A 22,522-nucleotide genomic window follows, 5' to 3' on the forward strand; every position below is an offset into this window, starting at 1 on the left:
TGTGCACAAATGGGTCCCTGTAGAGTCGATGGTACATAGAAAATTCTCATTGAAAGTTCATTTCATGACTGAGTACGTGGATAAATATACAAGGATATATGTGGATCATTTTTATATGCATAACCATTTGTTTCCTACTTAAATTCTCTGGACATCTCTTCCACTTGTAGAACTTTCCAGATGTTCATGTAATGGTGAATAACAATGAAATTTCATGCCCATGGAAAATGTGTGATTCATAAGTACATTTTCTTCATCTGACAAACTGACTTGTGTTTATCACTGCAAGGAATATCATTCCAGCCCCATTTAGTGTTCTTACGATGATTTATTATAACACATTTCTCGTAGACATTGTTGGGCTCACCTTGGTGCCAGAATCTGAAAGGGAGAAAAGAGTTTCAGGGTGTTTCCTACAATAATGCTTGAAAAGAGGAAACAAGAGGAAGCAAGTCTGAGGATGAGATTGGAATTTGTAGAGATTCAAGTAAGTATAAATCAAGTGTTCTCCATCACACATATCTCACATTTCCCTGGGTAACAGGGCCCATAGCACTCGATGTTCTCTTAGCTTGTTACTTAACCCTTCTCCCAGGACACACATCTCAGAGGCTATTTCTTCATTCTTATGTTTGGTGCCAGGGGACAGTTAACCCATTGTGCTTATTTAGATGTTAAAAAGGACTCTCCTTACTCTCATGTTTTAATAGTTTTCCCAATGGAACTATTTTGAAGACTGGAGAACTAGTTAAGATCTCTAGACAATCTACTTATTTCTGTCTTCAAAAAAAATAATTTAAAATTCTGGAGTCCTAGTTGTCTTCTCTGAAAATTGAGAACAAAAACCTCATTATCGTTGCAAGTTGTTTGATCATATTATGAACCCCAATTTTATGAACTGGAAAAACCTGTTTCTATCGGTGATGAGGCTTTAATCCAAGAGCTTTCTGTTTATTGTAAACAGGTTGTTGTGGTGTGGCTCAGTCCTAGCACACATCTTTCATCCAAGAGCCTTCTGTAACCACGATTAAGTAAAGTTAGCCATAGAGAGGTGGAGGAAGCAGCCAACTGATAGGAAATGAACATAAGAAAATACCATAGAGAGTGAGAGGAAGTCTGTAGGATAGATAGGGAGATGCACAGAAAGTAGAAAGGAGGGATGTTGAGTTTGTCGGGTATTTAAGACAGAGTGGAGAAGAAACTTTTTACTTCTGAGACATCAACTGAGCAGGAAGGTAAGCTAGTTGCTTCCTCTGCCTCTGTGAGCTAGCAGGCTTTCACCCCAACATCTTGCTGCTGAATCTTCATTGGTAAAAATCAAACATTTGGAATTTTGTTTTAAAACACAACACACTACATATTTCTCACATCAGATATCAAAACAGAATATGGCAACATACTAAGATATTAAGAGTTTTTAAATAATTACATAAAAAATCATTACATAAATATGAAATACTACAAATTAGATTGAGGACCTTTGATTTATAAGAAATAATCAGCTATGACCTTGACATCAATTTTTCTTATAAAGATATAAATGACAGCTGGAGACATAGCTCAGATATTAAAAGTGCTTGCTGCTTTTCCATAAAATGTAAAGGTCCTCTTCCAAGCACCCACCTGTAGTTTTTCTTACAACCTGTAATCTCAGCTTCAGAGGATCCAATACCCTATTATGACCTCCAAGGCCACCCAAATACACAGGGCAGACACTCAAAAAATACACATATATACACATGAATAAAAACAAATTAAATCCTATTTTTAAAAATGTAGATGAGAGACTGAAACCATAATAAAACACATCTATGTATAAAGACCTTGGTTGGGTACTTAACTTCTACATTCTTCAAACTCAACTCCCTCATCTCTACCCGGAATATCTCATAGGACTCCTGTTATGAGCACATGAGAGAGTAAAAGTTACTCCATCCCTGCAGTTACACCACAATGGAGCTATTTTAGCTTCATAACCAGCAGCTGGAACACCATAAATTCCCCTCATGCTACAGGACCCAGGACTCCTCTATGTAACTCTACACTCACACGGCACTCTCACTGTATGGTGTCTGATCAATCCATTGCCACTGTCTATCACCAGCATCCAAAAGTCCTATAAAATAGCCAACATCAGCATTCAGGATCCCAGTGATGAAATCCTAAGAGGAAAGAAAGATAGAGCTAGACTGAGCACTACTTTTTCTGTTATAGAATTTTTTGTAAGATCTTTTAAAAATTATTTTAATGATACAAAATTATAGGATTCAGTATGATGTACATATACAAATACACAATAATCAAATCATACTTCATCTCTATTGGCCATTAAATATTTTTAATATATAATAATTTTATATTTTAGAGATACATGTGATATTTTGACTAATTTTTTTTCTGGTCACAAAGAAATTGGAAAACAAAGGATTGAGGGTTAGGAGACACCCCACAGGAGTGCACATCTTCTCTGGATGATCAGGACACTGCTGAAATCATCACTCATGTTTAACGACACTGGAACCAATTTCTGACCATGATCATAATGAATCCTCATCTCAGACTCACGCCCCTCTTTCTTCACCAACACCATTTCGACAGTTGTACATGAGAGAATTTTGCACATCTAATCATGCTCCATTCAAACCCCAGCTATTGCATTTCTTATGGCAGATTCTGATCCTCCAAACTGGGTCCTGTTTCCCTGCTCCCTTCTCTGTTAGGCAGTTGATTCTACAGGAAGCATTAGAGTGCTGAAACCACAAGCTGGTCCTTCAAACAGAAGCATTTTGTCCTTCCCTCCAGCCTCTTGTGTTGCATTTCTGATGCCATGGTTCTTTGGAAGTTGTTTGGTTCCACTTAAGCAGGACCAAAGTGTAGAAGGCAAAGGCTGAAGCAACCATTCCTGCCTATCTACTAGAAAGTCTTCTGCCACAGCACCAACACCCATGTCAACAAAAACGCCCTCTTAGTAAAAACTGGCAGACAACCTGCTGAACCCAGGTCCTGCAATCTCCCAATGTACCTGCTCTTCCTGGCTGTGGATCACCACCAGATGAGCACCCATGTGGGAACAGCTCTCCTTACTCTCATTCCAAGATGCCATCAAGTCAGTCGAAGTGAAGTAGCAGTGGGAACCAAACGGCTTCCAATCCTTTGGGCAACAGCTCCAGACTTTGTCTTTGGGGGAAGAAGGAAATGTAAGTGCAATGTAATAAAGTCATTTTAAAGTTATTTGTGTGAAGACACCCACATGGAAGCTGGGACTCCCAGCTTCTCCCAGATGCAGCAGGAGCCCCTCTCTCCTCAGGTGCTAAGAAACCCAAGTCCAACTCATTATCACTAATGTCAGGGTCCTTTGTTCTGCTGAGGTGGTATCAGAAAAAGACGGAAAAAAACAGAGTGTAAAGAACACCGAGACTCTCAGGACATAACACACAACAATCTGGATATCCAAAGAATAGAACTCATCATTCCAAGAACCAGAAATTTTCATTTTATATATATAAAACATTGTATTTAAATGATACAGGTCAACAATCATGGCAACAATATTCTAACAGGAGACTTTTAAATTAGTGATGATAAAAAATATTTCACAAAATTATTACAAAGATTCTAGAGATAAATGTAAGATATAATACCTCAGGAATTCATGACCTATTTTTATTGTTATAAAAGCTACAAAAAGACACCAAAAACCACCAAAAGACAAAGAAATAATCTTCTCCATGGATGAGCCACCTAATTGGTTATCCAGTACCAGTGGTTAGTCTTTAAATGGTATGCTTTTATCAAATGAACCCTGCATAGCAAGATGCAATGAAGATGAACATAAACCCTCATATCAAGGCTGTTTGAGATAACTCATTGGGAGAAAAGGGGTCCCATGAGCAGAGGAAGCCTGTTTTTTCTGAAGGGAAACAGGAGAGCAATGGATCTGGTAAATAGGGGAAGTGTTGGGACTGAGAGGAGTGGAGAGAGGGCATGCTACAGTTGGCAAGTATTGTATGAGAGATGAATAAATTTTACAAAAAGAAATAAAAATTAAGATGATGAAAAAAAGGTACACTTTAAATGGCATGCTTTAAGTAGACCATCAGGCAATATCAACAGTCTATAATAATTTTTATAGTTTAGATCTTGTGTACAATGTGATGAGACTAGGATTTCATACCTGTCATCCTCCTCAAAAATAATTACTCAAATTTTAATACAGGAATATCCTATAACATACTAGATCAGTCATCCTACTAATCAGAATCATGTAAATCATGGATCTTCTGAAAACATATCCCAACCGAGAGAAGACTAAAGAGATGTGACAGCTAAATACAATGTGGTGTCCCAGATGAAAGTCTAGTCATCATGATTGTCAATCAGTGTTGAAGTCAGTATTCACTCACTAATCGTAGCAACCATGAATGCCTTTATAAGATGCTATATAGGGGACAGTATGTATAGATGTGGGGTTAAAACAGTGTCTTTATATCATCATGTGAAATCTGTTAATTTAAAAATGTTCTCAAAGACTCTATTAAAGCTTTAAGTAATTTTTATTCATGACATAGGACTTCATCATTTTCTTCAAGATTATGTATATATCTATACATATTCATATATGCATAAATATGTATGTGGGCAGAGATGGCTCAGAAATAAGCAAATCCTAGAGAAATATAGGACCACTAGAATGATTTGTACAAAAAAAAAAAAGACTGGTGTAAACAAATGGAGATGTTCATGTCAGATTTTCTGGTCTGATATAAATGTATATGTGAACTCCACTTCTTAGTACAAGCAACCAGGGAATCTACTGGAACTGTCAGACAACACAGGCAGACATTGCCTACTCAACTTCAGACTTGCTAGCCTGAAGAATAGGTAAGGAGCCCACCTGTGGAGTCTCTCACTCCCTCAGTTCCCACAAACACAATCCTCCATCATCCCTCTCCCCTAAAATAAAAAGAAACAATCACACCCAAGAAAAGGAGATGGCATTAAATAAACTGAGAGCTGAAATCAACAAAATATAAACAAGGACAACAATACCAAGAATCAATGAAACAAAGAGCTGGTTCTTTGAGAAATTTAACAAGATAGATAAATCCTACCCAAACTAAATAAAAGATGGAGAGATGATATCCAAATTAGCAGAATTAGAAATAAAAAGGAAGACATAACATCAGACACTGAGGATATTCAAAGAATCATTAGGTCACACTTTACAAAACTTTATTCCACAAAATTGGAAAATCTAAAAGAAATGGATAATTTTCTCAATAGATACCACTTACCAAAGTTAAATCAAGATCAGATAAACAATTTCAATAGACCTATAACCTATAAGGAAATAAAAGCAGTCATTAAAATTCTCCTAGCAAAAAAAAAGTCCCCGGTTTTAGCACAGAATTCCACCAGACTTTCTAAGGAGAGTTAACACCAATACTCCTCAAATTAGATCACAAAATAGAAACAGAAAGAACATTGCCAAATTCATTTCATGAGGCCACAATCACCCTGACACCCAAATCAAAGATTTAAGAAACAACAAGAATTACAAAACAATTTCCCTCATGAACACACATATAAAATTATTCAATAAAATGCTTGCAAACTGAATCCAAGAATACATCAAAAAGATCATCCACCATGATCAAGTAGACTTCATCCCAGGGATTCAGGGATGGTTCAATATGTAAAAGTCAATAAATGTAATCCACCATACAAACAAACTGAAAGAGAAAAAAAAAAAGAGATCATCTCATTAGATGAAGAAAATACCTTTGACAAAATCCAACAGCATTTCATAATAAAAGTCCTAGAGGGATTAGGGATATAAAAGACATACCTAAACATAATAAAGGCAATTTCCAAGAAGCATATAGCCAACATCAAGTTAAATGGAGAGAAACTCAAAGCAATTCCATGAAAACCAGGATCAACCTTGGCTGTGGCAAAGAACCCTCAGACTTCCAGCTTGCCCTTCTTGAATAGGGTGGCTGCAGTGCCCATGTAGACACAGCCCATGGCTGCAGTTCTATAGCTGTGGGTGAGAACTCCCAGTGTCAGGCCTCCTGAACAGCCTCTGATGAAGCAGTCCAGGGAAGCTTAAGGGCAGTACTCCAGAAATTCTAATATTGTTCAGAATTCTTTGAGATATCCTGGGTTTTATGTTTTTCATATGATGTGGAGAATTATTCTTTCAAGGTCTATAAAGAATTGAATTGGATTATTGATGGGGATTGCATTGAATCTGTAGATAGCTTTTGGTAAAATGGCCATTTTTAGTATGTTAATCCAGGACACTTGATTTTTGACAAAGAAGCCAGAAATATACACTGGCAAAAAGAAAGCATCTTTAACAAATGGTGCAGGTCTAACTGGATGTCTGCATGTAGAAGAATGCAAATAGATCCATAACTATAACCCTGGACAAAACTCAAGTTCAAGTGGATTAAAGACCTTAACATTAAACCAGGCACAGTGAACCTTATAGAAGAAGAAGTAGGGAATAGCCTTGAACACATTGGCTCAGAAGACAACTTCCTAAACAGAACACTAATAGTACACACACTTAGATCAACAATTAATAAACAGGACCTCATGAAACTTAAAAGTTTCTTCTTTAACATAAAGAATACTGTCAATAGGACAAAATGGTAGCCTACAGAACAGGAAAGGATTTTCACCAACTCCACATGCAACAAAGAGCTAATATATCTGAAATATATAAAGAACTCGAGAAACTAGACATCAACAAACCAAAAAATTCAGATCTAAACAGAATTCTCAATAGAGGAATATCAAATAGTTGAGAACCCCTTAGAGAAGTGTTAAATATCCTTAGCCATCAGGAAAATGCAAGTTAAAACTACATAAAGAATCCATCTTACACACATTAGAATGCCTAAGATCAAACACTCAAGTGACAGCTCATGCTGGTGAGGATATAGAGCAAGGGGCACACTTCTCCACTGCTGGTGGGGGTGCAAGCGTGTACAGCTACTATTGAAATCAATAGCCGGCTGGTGGTGGCACACACCTTTAATCCCAGCACTTGGGAGGCAGAGGCAGGCGGATTTCTGAGTTCGAGGCCAGCCTGGTCTACAGAGTGAGCTCTAGGACAGCCAGGGCTACACAGAGAAACCCTGTCTCGAAAAAACAAAAAAAGAAAAAAGAAAAGAAAAAAAGAAAAGAAATCAATATGGCTGATCCTCAGGAAATTGGAAATCAATGTATCTCAAGACCCAGATGAACCAGTCTTGGGCATATACCCAAAAGGTTCCATAACACCAGAAGGACACTTGTTCAACTATGTCCATAGCAACTTTACTCATAATAACTAGAAACTGGAAAAAAAAAAAAAACTAGGTGTTCCTCGATGAAGAATGGAATTTTTAAAATGTGGTACACTTACACAATGGAGTGTTACTCAGCTATTTTTAAGTGACATCATGAAATTTGCGTGCAAATGGATAGAACTAGAAGAAAAATCATTCTGTGTAAGGTGACTCAGATCCAGAAAGACAAACATAGTATGTACTCACTTATAAGTGGATATTAGCTGTTAATTAAAAGATAATCTTACTACAGTACACAAACCAAGAAAGACTAAATATCAAGGAGGGGGGGACATGAATCTCCTTGGGAAGGGGAACTATAATAGATCTTGTGGGTAGACTAAGTGCCAGGTGGAGCGTGGTATAAGTTGGGTTGGGGGATCAAGAGTGAATACAGGAAGAAATGACTGGAACTGTGGGATTTGGGGCAGCAATATGGAAACTTAGTAAAATGGAAACTCCCTGTAATCTACAAGGGTGTCCCTAGTAAAGACTCCTAGTAATGGGTGATACAGAGCCTGAACTGTTTCCCTTCTGTAACCATGCAAGGGTCCCAGAGATGGGACTGGGACTCCAACCCAGCCATGAAACCTTTGACCTACAAGATGTGCTGAGGGGGCACAGAACTTGTGGGAGTAGCCAATCAATGGCTGGTCCAACTTGAGGCCCAAACCACAAGAGGGAGCCCATGTCCAACACTGCCTGGATAGCCAGGAACTAAGACTGAATAGCCCAGACACCTAGGATAGAAGAAAACACAACTGGAAAAAAAGTCAACAAAATGATTCCTAATGATTTTCTGCTATACTCATAGATCCTTGCCTAGCCCAACTGTTATCAGAAAGCCTTCATCCAGCAACTGATAAAAACAGATGCAAAGACACACAGCCAAATATTAGACAGGACTTGGGGAATGTAGAAGGAAAGGGGGAGGAAGGATTGTAGGATCCAGAGGATTCAAGGACACCAGGAGAACATGGCCCATAGAATAAACTAAGCAAGGGTTATAGGGGTGCACAGAAACCGAATCCACAATCACAGAACCCACACAGACCTGCACTAGGTTCTCTGCATATATGTTATGTTTGTCTATCATGGTGTTCTTGTGGAACTCCTTACAGTAGAGATAGGTTGTCTCCGACACTTTGCCTGCTCTTGGGACCATTTTCCTCCTCCTGGATTACTTTGTTCAGCCTTGATATGCGATCTGGTACCTAGTCTTACTGTAACCTGTTATGCCAGGTTTTATTGATATCCCTGGAAGGCCTCTTCTTTTTTGGAGGGAAACAGAGAAGATATGTATCTGGGGAGAGGGGAGGTGGGAGGCAGTGACTTGGAGGAGTGGTTAAAGGGGAAATGGTGATTGGGATGTAATTTATGAGAGAATAAGTGAAAAAGAGAGACAGAGAGAAAATAGATTTATGTGAAACTATTACACTCTACAGCAGCAACCAAACACTTAGGTACATTAATTCTTACCTTCCATGAGCGAAACATTTTTTATACAGTTCAATTCCTTGTGAGTTATGTCTTTTATACCTTTTTTTACTTCAAGAAGTTGAAAGTACTTCTGAAAATAAACTGGAAGAAAACAGAACCAAAACCACTCATTTTCATGATAAATGTCTTTCTAATTTTTTATTTCCTGGTACAAACATCTACAGCATCCACATTACTAAGTCGACAGAGCATGACTACAATTCCCATCACCCTATAGTCAGTGGAATCATCAGTCTTCTCATTTGAAACCACAAATACACTCAGAACTCAAGAAACATGAGTGACTTAAAATGCAGGATGGGTCCATTATCATGGCTCTAAAGGGAGTGAGCCACACCCTTCAATGCTGAATGTAAATGAAAATGCTAATGCTTCAGGGAGATGAAGCAGAGATAGACACTCATATTTAAGGATGTGAACTACCTTCTTGTTGGGAGAAAAGGGGGTTTGCTAATTCTGAGTAGTTATAGGTTATTTTAGAATGGGAAGTAAGAAAAAACCAACAAGTGTATGCAGGGCATTGCTTTCTTCCTCAAACTCACATCTTTTTGACTGAGTTGCTCCTCCATGTACCACACTGTCTCTCACTCAGAATTAAACTGAATGGCCTCTCCCTCTACATCTGAATTTCTTCACTTTCTTGTCTGTATCTTTGTCTCTCTATTCCATCACTTTTTCTTCCTCTGTTTCTCCAACACCAGTTCTGAAATGGGTATTCAGTAACATCCCAGGGCCCTCATTGGCCTTCTTGGTATTATACTTGAGCCCAGTTCTCTTTCCCCTCAGCCTTTAAACCATTGCTTTGTCAGGTTTTGTCTTACCTTTTGGCTATCACTTCTTGCCTTCTATTTTCTCTTCTCGATCCATTGACCCCTTCAGAATTTAACACTTTCTACAATCCTGTCATTATGATTTCTCCTAATACAAAATTCTTCTCAAGTAATGTCATATATTGCTATGGTCTTGTCTTTTGCCTATTTACATGGAATTTTTTGCTCACTAAACACAAATATGCCTAAGACTCAACTCAATATGCCTAAAACTAAAGTCAACATCTACCAACTTAAACATATAACTTATATTATATTCTCTATCTCTTTGATCAACTTCACAGTTGGTGAGTTTTGTCATACGAATATTGAAGTCACATGTTACTTCTTGGAGCCCTTAATCCCTGGATCTCCATCCTCATCAAGCATCTATCCCCTGGGTCCTGTTCTCTTTACCTCTCAAAGCTGCCGCCTCTTATGTTCTCCAGACACTGATCTCATTACAGAGATCTCGTTACAGATTAGCCCTCTTGTTTATTTCTTTGTTTTTTGGAATCCCGGAAAAACACAATCTATAACATAAATATGGCTACACGAATTCTTTATTTGAAACAGAACAATGGTTCTCCATGGCATTGGTGGTTTGCAAAAAAAATTACCACAATTTTTAACTTCTGTATTCACACGCCATTGCAATGTGGTTTTGCAACATTCCCAGTTCAAATTAAAAAAAAAAAAGTGAAGTCTCATGTGTGAGCTGGCCAAGAGAATGTGCAAAATCAGCTCTAATCGACTCTCCAGTTCAATTTTTTGAGAGCCTGGCTCATGGTCACCCTCAATCTTAGAAATCTCCAAGCTGCCATGTAAACAAGCCCAGGCCCTCCTAAGGACTCACATAAAGGTGACCCACACTGCTAGTCATTCCAGCTGGCCTCCTCCTCCTCAGAGGATGAGTTGCCAGGACTGGTAACTGACCACATATACGTGCCTAAGTTCAGCTAGGGCCAAAGGAGCTACTCAGTGGAGATCAGCCAAAATTGCCAATCCATCACCCCTCTGTGACATTCTTGGTACCCACAGTTCTAGGTGTCACCTCTTCTAGGAAAACTATCTCAGCACAACACTTCCCAGACAATGTTGCAGACACTACTTCTTTTTTTTCTATGATTCTTTTATATAACCCAGGCATGCCCCATAATTGTTGTCCTGCTATCTAACACCCAGAGTAGCTGGGATAATAGGAGTGTGCCATTGTACCTTGCTGGCACTGATTCATTGACTTTCCTCTAAATTTCTTGAAACAGACTGGGCTTGGTCTGTCTAACACATCGTATGATATACATTAATGGATGCTATTACTATATTAATACTATTACTTAATTCTGAGTGAGCAAATGAATGAGTAAAACATCCTAAATATACTACTTTTGTGTATTTTTAAGTTTTTCATAAGTGCGTAAATGTTTGATGAACAGAAATCCACTCATTTGCTCGGGTTGCTTTTAGATGTCTCATAATACTGGCCAGGACAGAAATAGCTAGGAATTAGCTAAAGAACTCTTCTTGGATAATTTCTTCCTAGCTCCTTCTTGTCCACAAGCTCACACTAGATGAAGGAGCCCCATACACATACAGTGTGACATCTTGATGCCAATGAGAAAATGTAGGTTTGACCTCCCAGTCTAATAAAGACAACAGTCCACAGAATTCATTCCACAACCCCACACAGACACTCATACATGTGATTTAGTTTCCCAACTGAGAATGGATTCCATTTTCCCCCAAGACAATAGTTAAATTCAAGGACAAAGAGAAAGTCACAATGGAATCCTTTGAATTATTTTTTCCAGAGAATATTACTTCATATTTCCTTTAAATGCCAACTGCTGCAGTAGAACCTCTCTTCATCTAAGGCAGACATGCCCTATTGATTCATCTGGAATACTTACTGATAAAAGCAACTAAGAATGTGATTGCCAGCAGCAGGAAAAGTACCAGCAGGGATGTAAAAGGCAGCGAGGGGGAACCAGGCTTACTTAGATGGTGGATACGTTTCTCTCTGGGAGCTAGAAGGAGAAGCACATTCATTTCATGAGAAGTAAGTTCCATCCTTGTTTCTTGTTTTCCACTCTCCTCTTCTCCCTTTTTTTTTTCAAGGACACTTAATTTACTAGTAAAATGAACATTTCAAGTAACAAAAAAAATAAAAGCACAAACTTACACTGTTAGAATAACTGGTACTTATATTTTGAGATCTGAAAAATACTTTGAATATATATAGATAGATAGATATAGATAGATATAGATATATATAGATAGATAGATAGATAGATATACACATGCTTGGTTCATATATGTTCATGGAGGATTGTTTGTTTGTTTGTTTGTTTTGGCTTTTTTGTGAAGGGAAGTGGAATGAGCTAGGATCTCACTGTGTAGTCCTGGATGGTCTGCAACTCATTATGTAGACCAGACTGGGCTCAAATTCTCAGTGATCCTCCTGTCTCTGCCTCCCCAGTGCTAGAATTAGACCAAACCTGGCCCTTGCAGTAAATCTTGAAGGTATGTGCACATAATGTGTTTTCCCACATGAGGACACAACATAAATACTGCCACCTGGCCTATGACTTTTCTTTACATCAGTATTGTTAATAAATTTTTTCTGTGCTTTCTTGGTATTCTTTACTGTGGAGTCAGCACTGTATACTTAAATAACTTACAGGCTGCCAAAACATTAAAGACACATATAATAACAGATAAATATTTCTAATTATAGTCCACCACTTTAGCATAAGGTTAGTCTGCTAGCCACCATCACATGGCTAGAAACTTCCTGGACTAAGGTACAATTTAGTGGCACAACACCTGCCTATCAAGTAAGAGGCTCTGCTCTGATCTATAGGATAAATGAAAAAAAGTTCCTTCAAGATGAAATCTCAACACAGAAACAGTCTTCATGAAGTCACAAAATACTGTCATGCATAGGGAGAAGAAATCACTATTAAATAATATTATTTCATTTTCAGAAAAAAAATGTATGTATGCTCATTTATATAGAGCAGGAAATGCAGCAAGATTCAAGGTTTAGTTTCTGTAAATGGCAAAAGCAAAAGCCACGCCGAGAAAGCTTTTCCTTCACACTGTACAACTCTACAGCTCTTCAAGTCAATCTACAAACAGTTTAAACAGCTGAGACTCCAGTAAAATACCAGATGGGAGCACTCAAAGAACCAGTCACAAATACCACCCAACTTTGTGAATGACCATTCCTTTATCCTCCTGTATAAATACAGAAAGGGTTTTTTGTTTTGTTTTTTTACCTGCAGGACATCTTGAGTGGGTGCCCGAAGCGTTGGATTCATTTGTGATCCTCACTTCTGCATAAGTGATTTCTGAAGCCATATCATGAAAGACCTGCCTCCCTCAGAAAGCACACCTTGTTCCCTCTCTAAGGCACTGTAGTATGTGAGAACCAATCCTAGTGATTAGTTGTCATGTCACACATGAATGAAAGAAGAGGCATGTCTCACTGGGGTAAACCACATGAGAACGAGAAACCACAGCACGGAATCACTCAGGTCACACAGGGGAGATGCAACCTCTTAATACAAGAAACAAAGCATTGTAGTCTTCAAACCCATTCAGCAAGCTGTGCAAGTACTACACACTGGGAACTCAAAGGGGAAGGAACGAAATAGGAAGGAGGGAAAAGAGGAACCATGCTATTAGAGAATTCTGTCCTAAGACACTCACAGCAAACATAAATTTGTGCACTTTTATGTGCCAAGTGTGGTTTCAGGCAAACCAGACAACACGAGCAAACACTTACGGCACAACACTGATTTTGACTGAACAGGCAAATTGTGATACCACATTCGAGAGGACCAGGGGCCCTCGCCATTGTGTGGGCTCCAACTTTTCTCTCAGCTGCCTACAGTGTGGGGAAGGCAAAGCCCACATCCTGTTTCTTCTGAAGCTGCTTCTCTGAGCACTCTGCCTCCTGCCACAGGTTTATAACTAGCTGCATGGGGACTCCCCACTCACTTTACTACTGGCCACATCCAGAGCTCCTGAAACAGCTCTGGTTAGTAGCTGTGGGAGGACACTGTCCTCTCCTTGTGCCTCTTTCCCCTTAATCCCTACATTCCTCACCATGAGCTAAGTGTTCACTGCACTGTTGAGAATAGTTGGGTGAATTAAACAGATCACAGAGTACAAGAGAGGACACTTACATTAGTTGGTGAAGATGGGATGATTTGAGTCCCACCGACATCTTCCAGCTCATAGCCACATGTTCAACCTCCAGTTCTTCTGAACAGTTTCCTTCTTTGAATCTCTTCTAGCAACTCCCATCCCTAAACATAACAAGTAAACAGCATAGCATGTGCATGCATGAGAAACACACACACACACTTTGTGTTTATTGGTTTTCTCTTGTTTTTCTATCCAAACATAATGAAAACCATGGGTTCACACTATTACCCTCATTTTAATATGATCCCACAGGTTTCATCTTATTACCCAAATTTCAGCATTTCTAACCCAAATCTATGAGTAAAAACAAATCTATGCTCATTATCTATCTCACACTCCCAAGCGGTAATCTCTTGCTCTATCTGACCTCAAACTAATTCTAGCAATATGTTCTAATCTTCTGGCCCCTTCGCATTCTCTGGTTTATTCTCTCTTCACCTGTGTCTAGCTTGTTCTCTCTGCAACCTGTCTCTGTAAAATTGTTTCAGTGAGAAACTCTTGGGGGGAAAACTCTCTCTCTTTCTCTTTCTCTTTCTCTCTCTTTCTCTCTCCCTCTGTCTCTAAATAACTGGGCTACTCAAAGTAGAATTATACCCCAAGACTGGAAGGGATTGGTAACAGATATACTAGAAGCTCATCCATAGCTGCAATGGTTAGCATGGTGGAGGAAAGAAGCAGCAAATGTTGAACTGTGAAATAGAGCAAGGGGAATTATCCCTGAGTTGATCTTAAGTAGTCTCTCTTTCCTCTCCTGTTCTAATGAGAGTTGAATGTATCCTATCTCTGATGCATTCTGTTAAATCTTTCTCTGATACATCCCTTTACCCCTGAATTAGACATCATCACTTTCAAATATGGTTACTTCCTTCTATTGTTCAGAATCCAAGGTGTATACTAAGGGCATGTCTGTATTCCAGCCAGATCATGCTGTAATCCAGAGTGTATCTGCATACCAGTCACGTCACATAGACCTAGAAGGTCTTTGGATGCGATTCTTTTCAGAGTAACCATGTTTTCTGGATTAAAATTCCTCTCCAGTGCTCAAAGAAAAAACAAAAAGAAAGAAATTAGATTCTATCTATCTATCTATCTATCTATCTATCTATCTGTCTGTCTGTCTGTCTGTCTGTCTATCTGTCTCTCTGTCTCTCTGTCTCACTCGCTCGCTCAGTCTCTTGAACTCTATCTCTCTTGATAGCTTGGTCTCTTGTTCTCTCTCTCTCTCTCTCTCTCTCTCTCTCTCTCTCTCTCTCTCTCTTCCTTCTATCTTTCTTTGTTTTCTATCTAGTAAATAGGAGGTGAAACCTTGGGGAAAATGTAGGGGGATAAATTGTGGAAAACAGAAGAACCCACAAAGTAGTAAAAGACAAGTGAAACTCCTTTCAACCTTTGATGTCTTTGAATCCCAGCCCAGTACAAAGCCAACATTATGCTTGAGTGTCCTCTTCACCTCTTCCAGTGTTGAGGATGGTCTCACCTCTCCTGTTTCACCAACAGAGAAGCAATATATAGCTGGTCTTTGCTTCTTTGTGGGTTCTTCTTTTTCACATCATTTATCACCTCAACTTGACCCCCATCACTATATAAGAAAGGATAGAAGAGAGAGATTCCTGAATCTAATTTCTTTCCTTTTGTTTCTTTGAACATGACTACTAACAAACTAGAACCAACCCCCTTGAATGATCAGCAACCTCCAACCCCACCTCTCCAGGCCCTAGCATTTCTACATACTCTGAAAAGGTCCCAGAATTCCAAATGTCACACAATCACAGAAATGATCTGCAGCTGGCAAACCCATGCCTCTGCTAGAGCATAAAGCAAATAAATCATAGTCCGCCGCTGCCAACAGTCTAAAGTAGCTTCATGTCCCCATATCCCCACACCTGGAGCTAAAATGAAAATATATTCTTATATTTCTGTGTTTTTTAGAGAAACAAAAATTCCAGAATTGTTATTACAGCAGTGGGTGCCCAGGGCCTTAACTCACTGATGACTGTCAAGAAGACTTGAGTCCCAGATGAAATAGATTATAGATTACAGCCAGAATACCCATAAGGATCAGGCTTCAGTACACTGTCCAGGTTCCTCCCATGACTCTTTGACTCTTGCCCTATAAGTATACCAGCTTGTCAAGATCTTGTGATAAGATAAGTGGAAATCCCAAAGCTTTGGTAACTATAAGACTACCTAAAGTCTCAAAATCATGCTTCACTAACTCAAGAATTGCTGTCTCCTCCTACACTGACATTTGCTGCTTAAGGATGGCCAGTCCACCATACATGTACTAGCAGCTTCATATCTCTGTTCCAATCTTGCCAGCCAGTCCCCAAACTAGTCATACACAGAGACACCTCACAGTTTGAGAAGCCTGGGCTCTGTGACTGATCTCAGAGCCTGCAGATTCCCAGAGTCTCGTGTGATAAAACCCCCTGACAGCATTGCACTTCTAGAGGCACAGCAAGGCTCAACATGAGTGTCTGGCCCCACATGAGAAGGCAAAGGATGGTCTAGGATAGTTTTATTTTGTTCTATTGTGTTTGGTTTGTTTTATTAAGACTGTCTGGCTGTGCAATCCAAGCCAGCCTTGAACTCATGATCCTCCTGCCTAGGCTTCCTGAGAGATGGAATTATGGAGATGTGATACCTAGCTGTGGCTTTACTTTTCTTTCCTTTGGCTTTCTTCAAACAAGTTCTCATTAGGTAGCCCAGGCTAGACTATTAGCTCAGCGTCCTCCTGTCTTAGCCTCTAAGAGCTAGGATTATGCAGTGTACTGCCCTACCTAGCAAGATCTTTTTTTAAAGATAAATTTTAATAATATTTTATTAATCAAGAATCCCATTTAATGTATTTTGAACATATTCACACCTCTCCCAACTCTCAAAACCAGCCTTTCTACCTTCCCATCCCTGACCACCCAATTTTGAGATTTTATCTTTTTTTTCTTTCTCAATAAGTCCGGATTGTGTTGTCAACTAATCTTAAGAGTGGGACTTGCCCTGGTGTCACGCCCACTTTACCAGCAAGGACGACTCAAACAACCAGATCCTTCTCAACAAACTTTATTGTAGAAGCGCTCTTTTAGTTTTCAGGGAGAGACCTTGAATGCCCAGGGCAAGCTACTTATATACCCTCAGCTCTAGGCTGGGGGGGGGGGGTGCGGAAGTGTGTGATTGGTCAGAATTGCAGTGCCTCATTAGCATACCACATTAGCATACCCCGCCCTGGAGGGGGTGATTGGTCAGGATTGTGGTACCCCATTAGCATACCTTACTCAATTGTGGTACCTCATTAGCATACCCCATTCGGGAGGGGTTTGGCGCCAAACTGAGTTGCGCATGCGCAGTGCACTAGTAGCCGATACCAAGGCCTGCGCCATTTTGGCCAGCTGAGTCGGGTCAGCGGCCTACACCCTGGCTTGTCATCTGTGGTGCTTTGGACAGGAATGGTTCCAATAGACTCATGAATTTAAATGCTTGGCCCATAGGCAATAACACTATCAATAGTTGTGGCCTCAGAGGAAGTGTGACACTGTGGAAACCGGTGCTGAGGCTGACTATGCTCATGCTATGGCCAGTGTTACATAGTCTCCTTTTGCAACCTTTGGATCAGGATCAGTCCCTTCTCTAGCACCATGTCATCCTGAACTCTGTCATGTTTCCCACCATGGTAACAATGGGCTAAACCTCTAAATCTGTAAGTCTGACCAAATTAAAAGTTTTCATTCATAAGAGTTGCCATAGTCACAATGTCTCTCCACAGCAATGAGAGCCTAACTGAGACAGAAGTTGGTACCAGGGACTGGGGTGTTGCTGTGGTAGGCCTGACCAGGCTTTTGTTTGGAGGAATGTGGATTTTGGAACTTCTGACTAAGAAAGCAGTGGGATGTTTTAAGTAGGACTTAATGGGCCATCCTAGTAGGAATATGAAACACATTGGGTCCTGAGAATAATTTGAACTATGAGAGCCTAGCTCAAGAGGTTTCAGAAGAGAAGAATGCTAGTGTGTGGCCTAGAGATTGTTCTTGTGATGTTTTGGTGAAGAATGTGGCTGCTTTTTATACCCTTGTCCAAAAAGTTTTCTTGGAGCTAAAGTAGTGTTTTAGATTATTAATAGCATTGGCAAAAGAAAGGTATAGACGTTGTTGTGTGGTTACTGTTGTTCACTCTTATGAAGATAGTTTTGGTAAAAAGCAGCAAGCTAAGCAAGGTAAGAATACAAGGAGAAAAGAAGCACCCAGAAGTAAAATGCAGCTAATCCTGTGTTCAAGAAGAAAAATAGATTAAAGAGATCAAACAGAATAAAGAGAATGGTGACCTCAGGGCAAGATCTCACACAGGTAAACTTCCAGTTTGTAAAAAGGATTTAAGGAAAGCTCAGAGCTGGGAGTGGTGGTGCACACATTTATCTCAGCACTTCAGAGGCAGAGGCAGGATAATCTCTGAGTTCAAGGCTAGCCTGGTCTACAAAGCAAGTTTCAGGGCAGGCAAGTGTAAACAGTGAAAAAAAATCATTGAAAAGAAAAAATTGGTGAAGTTGTAATTGAATTAGGTGGCCATGTTCCCAGTTCCATGCTATCTGTGGTGTCCATGGTGTCCAGACCCAGCAAGCAGCAGAACCTGAAAGCTTTGAGCATGTGCTTCTGGTTTTAGAATTTAGGATAGAAGAATGATGTCAGGGGAATCTCCCTCCAATACTAATGAAAGTGGCTGAGACCAGGCATGTGTCAGGGATGTCCCTGCATGGAGGCCCATTAGCTGAAGCTGTGAAGATGACATCTGGATTGCCTTGGAGACCCCAAGAGGTTAGAGATGCCAGAGCCAAAAGATACCTACTGAGGAAAACTTCTGACAGGGAGAGGAATCAGTCTAAGAGCATGAACTGTGTTGCAGTCAACAAAGCTGATGGAGTTGCAGAGTCCGGAGTTTGCCCAGCTGGTTTTCAGTCTTGCTTTGGCTCAGTATTTCTTCATTACGCTCCCTTTTCTAATGTATAACCTGTGCCATTATATGTTCAAAGAATATGATATGCTTTTCTATTTTAACTTTACAGAGGATTACAATTAAAAAATTGTACAAGCTTCAAAAGAGAATTTGAACTTTGGACTTTTAAACAAGCTTGAAGCCATTGTAGACTATTGGGACTTTTGAAGTTGGACTTAGTGAATTTTTGCCATATGTTATGGCTACAAACCTATGTAGGCCATGGAGTGGAATGAGGTGGTTTGAATATGAATTACTCATGTGTTTGATTGCTTGGTCCAGTGGGAATAATACTATTGGGAAATGTGACCATACTGGAGGAAATGTATCATTGTGGGGGTAGACTTTGAGGTCTTCTATGATCAAGCTATGCCCACTGTGGCACATGATCTCCATCTGCTGCCTTCAGGTCAAGATGTAGAACTCTCAGTTCTTTCTCCAGCTCCATGTCTGCTTGTGCTCTGCCATGTTTCCCGCCATATAATAATGGACTACACCTCTGAAACTGTAAACTAGGCCCAATTAAATGCTTTTCTTTGTAAGTTGCCATTGTATGGTTTCTCTACATAACAACAAAATTCAAACTAAAACATCATTCAACTACATACAAGTCATGCCAGTCAAACTGACTATTCCTCTCCCAGAAGCAATCAAATGCATATCACACTTCTGTTCATATTCCATCTCTCTATGCTGGAGTTTTGCGCTAACTGGGCCTTTATGAAAAAAACTCTCCTCAACTCTTTGGGATTCTGTGTCACCACAAGAAGTGGTCCCATAAGGACACTTTCCTCACCATGCTTAGCTATGGGTATCTGTATCTATCTGAGTCAGCTGCTGGGTGGAGCGTCTCAAAGGACAACATGCTCCTGTCTGCAAGCATAACAGAGTGTCATTAATAGTGTTATGATTGGCCATTCTCAGTCTCTGGTCCGTCCCCTGTCCCTGAATTTCTTGCAGACAGTATAAATTTTGGGTTGAAAGTTTTGTGGTGGGTTTGTGTCTCTATAGCTTACTGGGGTTCCTTCCTGGCTACAAGAGGTGTCTTATTCAAATTCCATGTCTACAGTACAGTGAGTCACAGCTAAGGTCACCCCCATTGATCTTGAGCTCTTCCCTTATCCCAGGTCTCTGTCTCATCCTGGAGATGCCCTCCGACCTCCCCAACCCCATCCATTGCAGATTTCCATTCATTCTCGTGGCCATATGGCCATCTCTCCTGTCATTTTCCATACCTAATCCTGAGTTCTCCATCCTCCTCCCCACTTCCCCTATCTCCCAGTTCTGTCCATCATCTGTGTCTTATGACTATTTTATTCCTCCTTCTAAATGAGATTCAAGCTTCCTTTCTTGGGCCTTCCTTCTTCTTTAGCTTCTCTGGGTCCATGGTGTAGCATGATACCTGTATTCTATGATGATGACCCACTTAGAAATGAGTACATATCATGCATGTTCTTTTGGTTCTAGGTTACCTCACTCAGGATGATATTCCCTCAGAGGCATAGCAAGATATATGTCTAAAGCTACCATATTTTACATGCACTAGACTAAGACACAGCCAATTCCAGTATCCAAATGGCTTGTAACAACAAATATTTCCCATTTGTGTATCCTAAGGGCGTGGCTGTGGATCATTGTAATTCTGTTCAGCTTCTTTTTATATTTATCATTTTGGGCCCAGTATCATAGAAAACCACAGCTCCTTGGAAGCTAAATATTCAATAGTCTCCTGTATTTAGAGAAGTCAGATTCATTCTCATTCTATAGACTAATAAATACCCATGTCAGTTGAAAACATACTTTATATAAAGGAATATGTATAAAAAGCATTGAAGCATAATCCTTTTACAGGGAAGTATATAAGCCTTGGGAGCCATCATAGAGACTATACCTAATCTCGTTACATTATGTATTCAGTAGATGTCTTGTTATTGGATTTCAAAATGGAACATTAGTGTCATGAGCAAACAGAGAGTAACCATTGTAATACAAGCATAAATTAATAAAAAACTTGTGCTATACTTCTCTCTGATATTAAAGGAAACTAGTATAATGTGGATTTAGTGTAGGATGCATGTCATGTGCTCCATGGTGTCTATTCTGAAACACGATGGGAGCTCCTGTGAAGATGATGGTGCACATTTCCCTGTTCACTTACTGCTGCATTTTTATCATACGACAGCTGGGCTGTCAAAGATGCTCGCTGAGCTTTTACCCAGGTCATGGGAGGTTGCCTTTCTAATTCTTTGGAATTGCTGGAGCTATTGGAAAGTGTTTGAGCATGGTTAGACCATGAAGCTTTATGCTGCTTAGTTCTCTCATAGTTCATGCTAACATGATGATTCATGTTAGGAGCTCACCATTTCAGAAACACTGGCCATGCGTTGAAAGTGTTGAGCCTTTGAGCCATGAGATGTTCACCCTGGCAGTGAAGTGATGCTGAAAACTGAGTTCACTCTCATGATCAGTCAACCACTCATGCCTACATGGTGAGCCCCTGTGAATCTGTGAACATCAGAGCTCAGATGAGAGCCCCTGGTAGACCTGTTCTATAATTGTCATTCCTTAACATTCTAGGATGTGCCGCACCAACCCTGACCAGCAGGAATTAAGACATGGAACAACCGGTTCCTACTCACAGCAGTTTACTCAGGATGCTTAGCAGTTGGTAGTCAAGATGGCGAGCCCACGATCCCTTCCCAGGCGCAGCTTATAAACCCTGCCAGGAGCCCATGAACTCATGCCAAGTATCATCTCTTCATAAGCTCGTGACGCTTGCGTAAGATCAGGCCACCTTGAAGCACAGCCTTCATACCTAATAAGGACTTGTTTATCACTCGGCCCTCGGGTGGCCATCGCCATCTTGGGGCAAGGTTCTTATGGCGCCTAACACTAGGAAATGCATAAATGAGATCAATGGGAGTTGCTCATTTGAGACCCTCCTAGATCTCATTCTATATGTCTCTCCCTTTAGTGTGATTTGTATATTTAAAACTGTCATCCTTGTAGAGCATAATTAATTCAGTGGGTCATTGTAGCAACCTATAAATCCTACAGGTATCATGGAATTCTCAAAATCTGCAGAGTTGATTATAACTAAAGGCATCCTTGGGACCTACTGAATTTATGGCTTGAGTCTGAACTGGGAACAGTCTTCTGGAGGCATGACCTGAATTTTATATTAACTGTAATTAGTAAATAAGATACCTTGAGTCATGACTTACTAGAACAGCCAAAGGAACGTTTGGGGACAACTGAGGAGATATGGACATAAGATGACAAGATGACACATAATTTCAGAAAAAAAGTTGTGAAGTTTTTTAGAAGTGATAATTGTATTTGGTACTGAAGTCTTAACTGAACTGTTATGTAGCAAACTAACTCTCAAATATCCTATCAAATGAACAAATGCACGCATATGTATACCCATATACAGATTATCAAAATGTTAACAACCACTAAATATAAATGGGGTAGTTTAATGACTATTGATACCATTCAGTCGATTTCTATTTCAAAAATATTCATGATAAGAAGTTGAAAAGGCTTCCAGCATGTTAAATAGCATAGAGGTTCCCAGGGGACATATTGGTCTCCTCAACATGCATTCCCAGGGCAAAGGCTGTTCCTGACGCTGCAGGCACCAAGTTGGGACACCAAGAATCACTGGAGAAGACA

The 22,522-nt window shown here is 39.9% G+C and overlaps 1 protein-coding gene across 1 annotated transcript; it reads right to left on the reverse strand.

Annotated features, from left to right (window-relative positions):
- Positions 1-22: 22 nt before the first annotated feature.
- LOC117701865 (C-type lectin domain family 4 member A-like) lies at positions 23-13,169 on the reverse strand. Its single transcript, XM_034493279.2, has 6 exons — positions 12,931-13,169; positions 11,560-11,676; positions 8,820-8,921; positions 3,023-3,177; positions 2,050-2,162; positions 23-381 (listed from the first exon to the last, which is right to left on the reverse strand). The coding sequence occupies exons 1-6, from the start codon at positions 13,010-13,012 to the stop codon at positions 237-239; spliced, it is 714 nt and encodes a 237-aa protein (XP_034349170.1). The 5' UTR covers positions 13,013-13,169; the 3' UTR covers positions 23-236.
- Positions 13,170-22,522: the final 9,353 nt, after the last annotated feature.

This window comes from Arvicanthis niloticus, unplaced genomic scaffold, assembly GCF_011762505.2.
Source record: "Arvicanthis niloticus isolate mArvNil1 unplaced genomic scaffold, mArvNil1.pat.X pat_scaffold_284_arrow_ctg1, whole genome shotgun sequence".
NCBI classification, from domain to species: Eukaryota; Metazoa; Chordata; class Mammalia; order Rodentia; family Muridae; genus Arvicanthis; species Arvicanthis niloticus.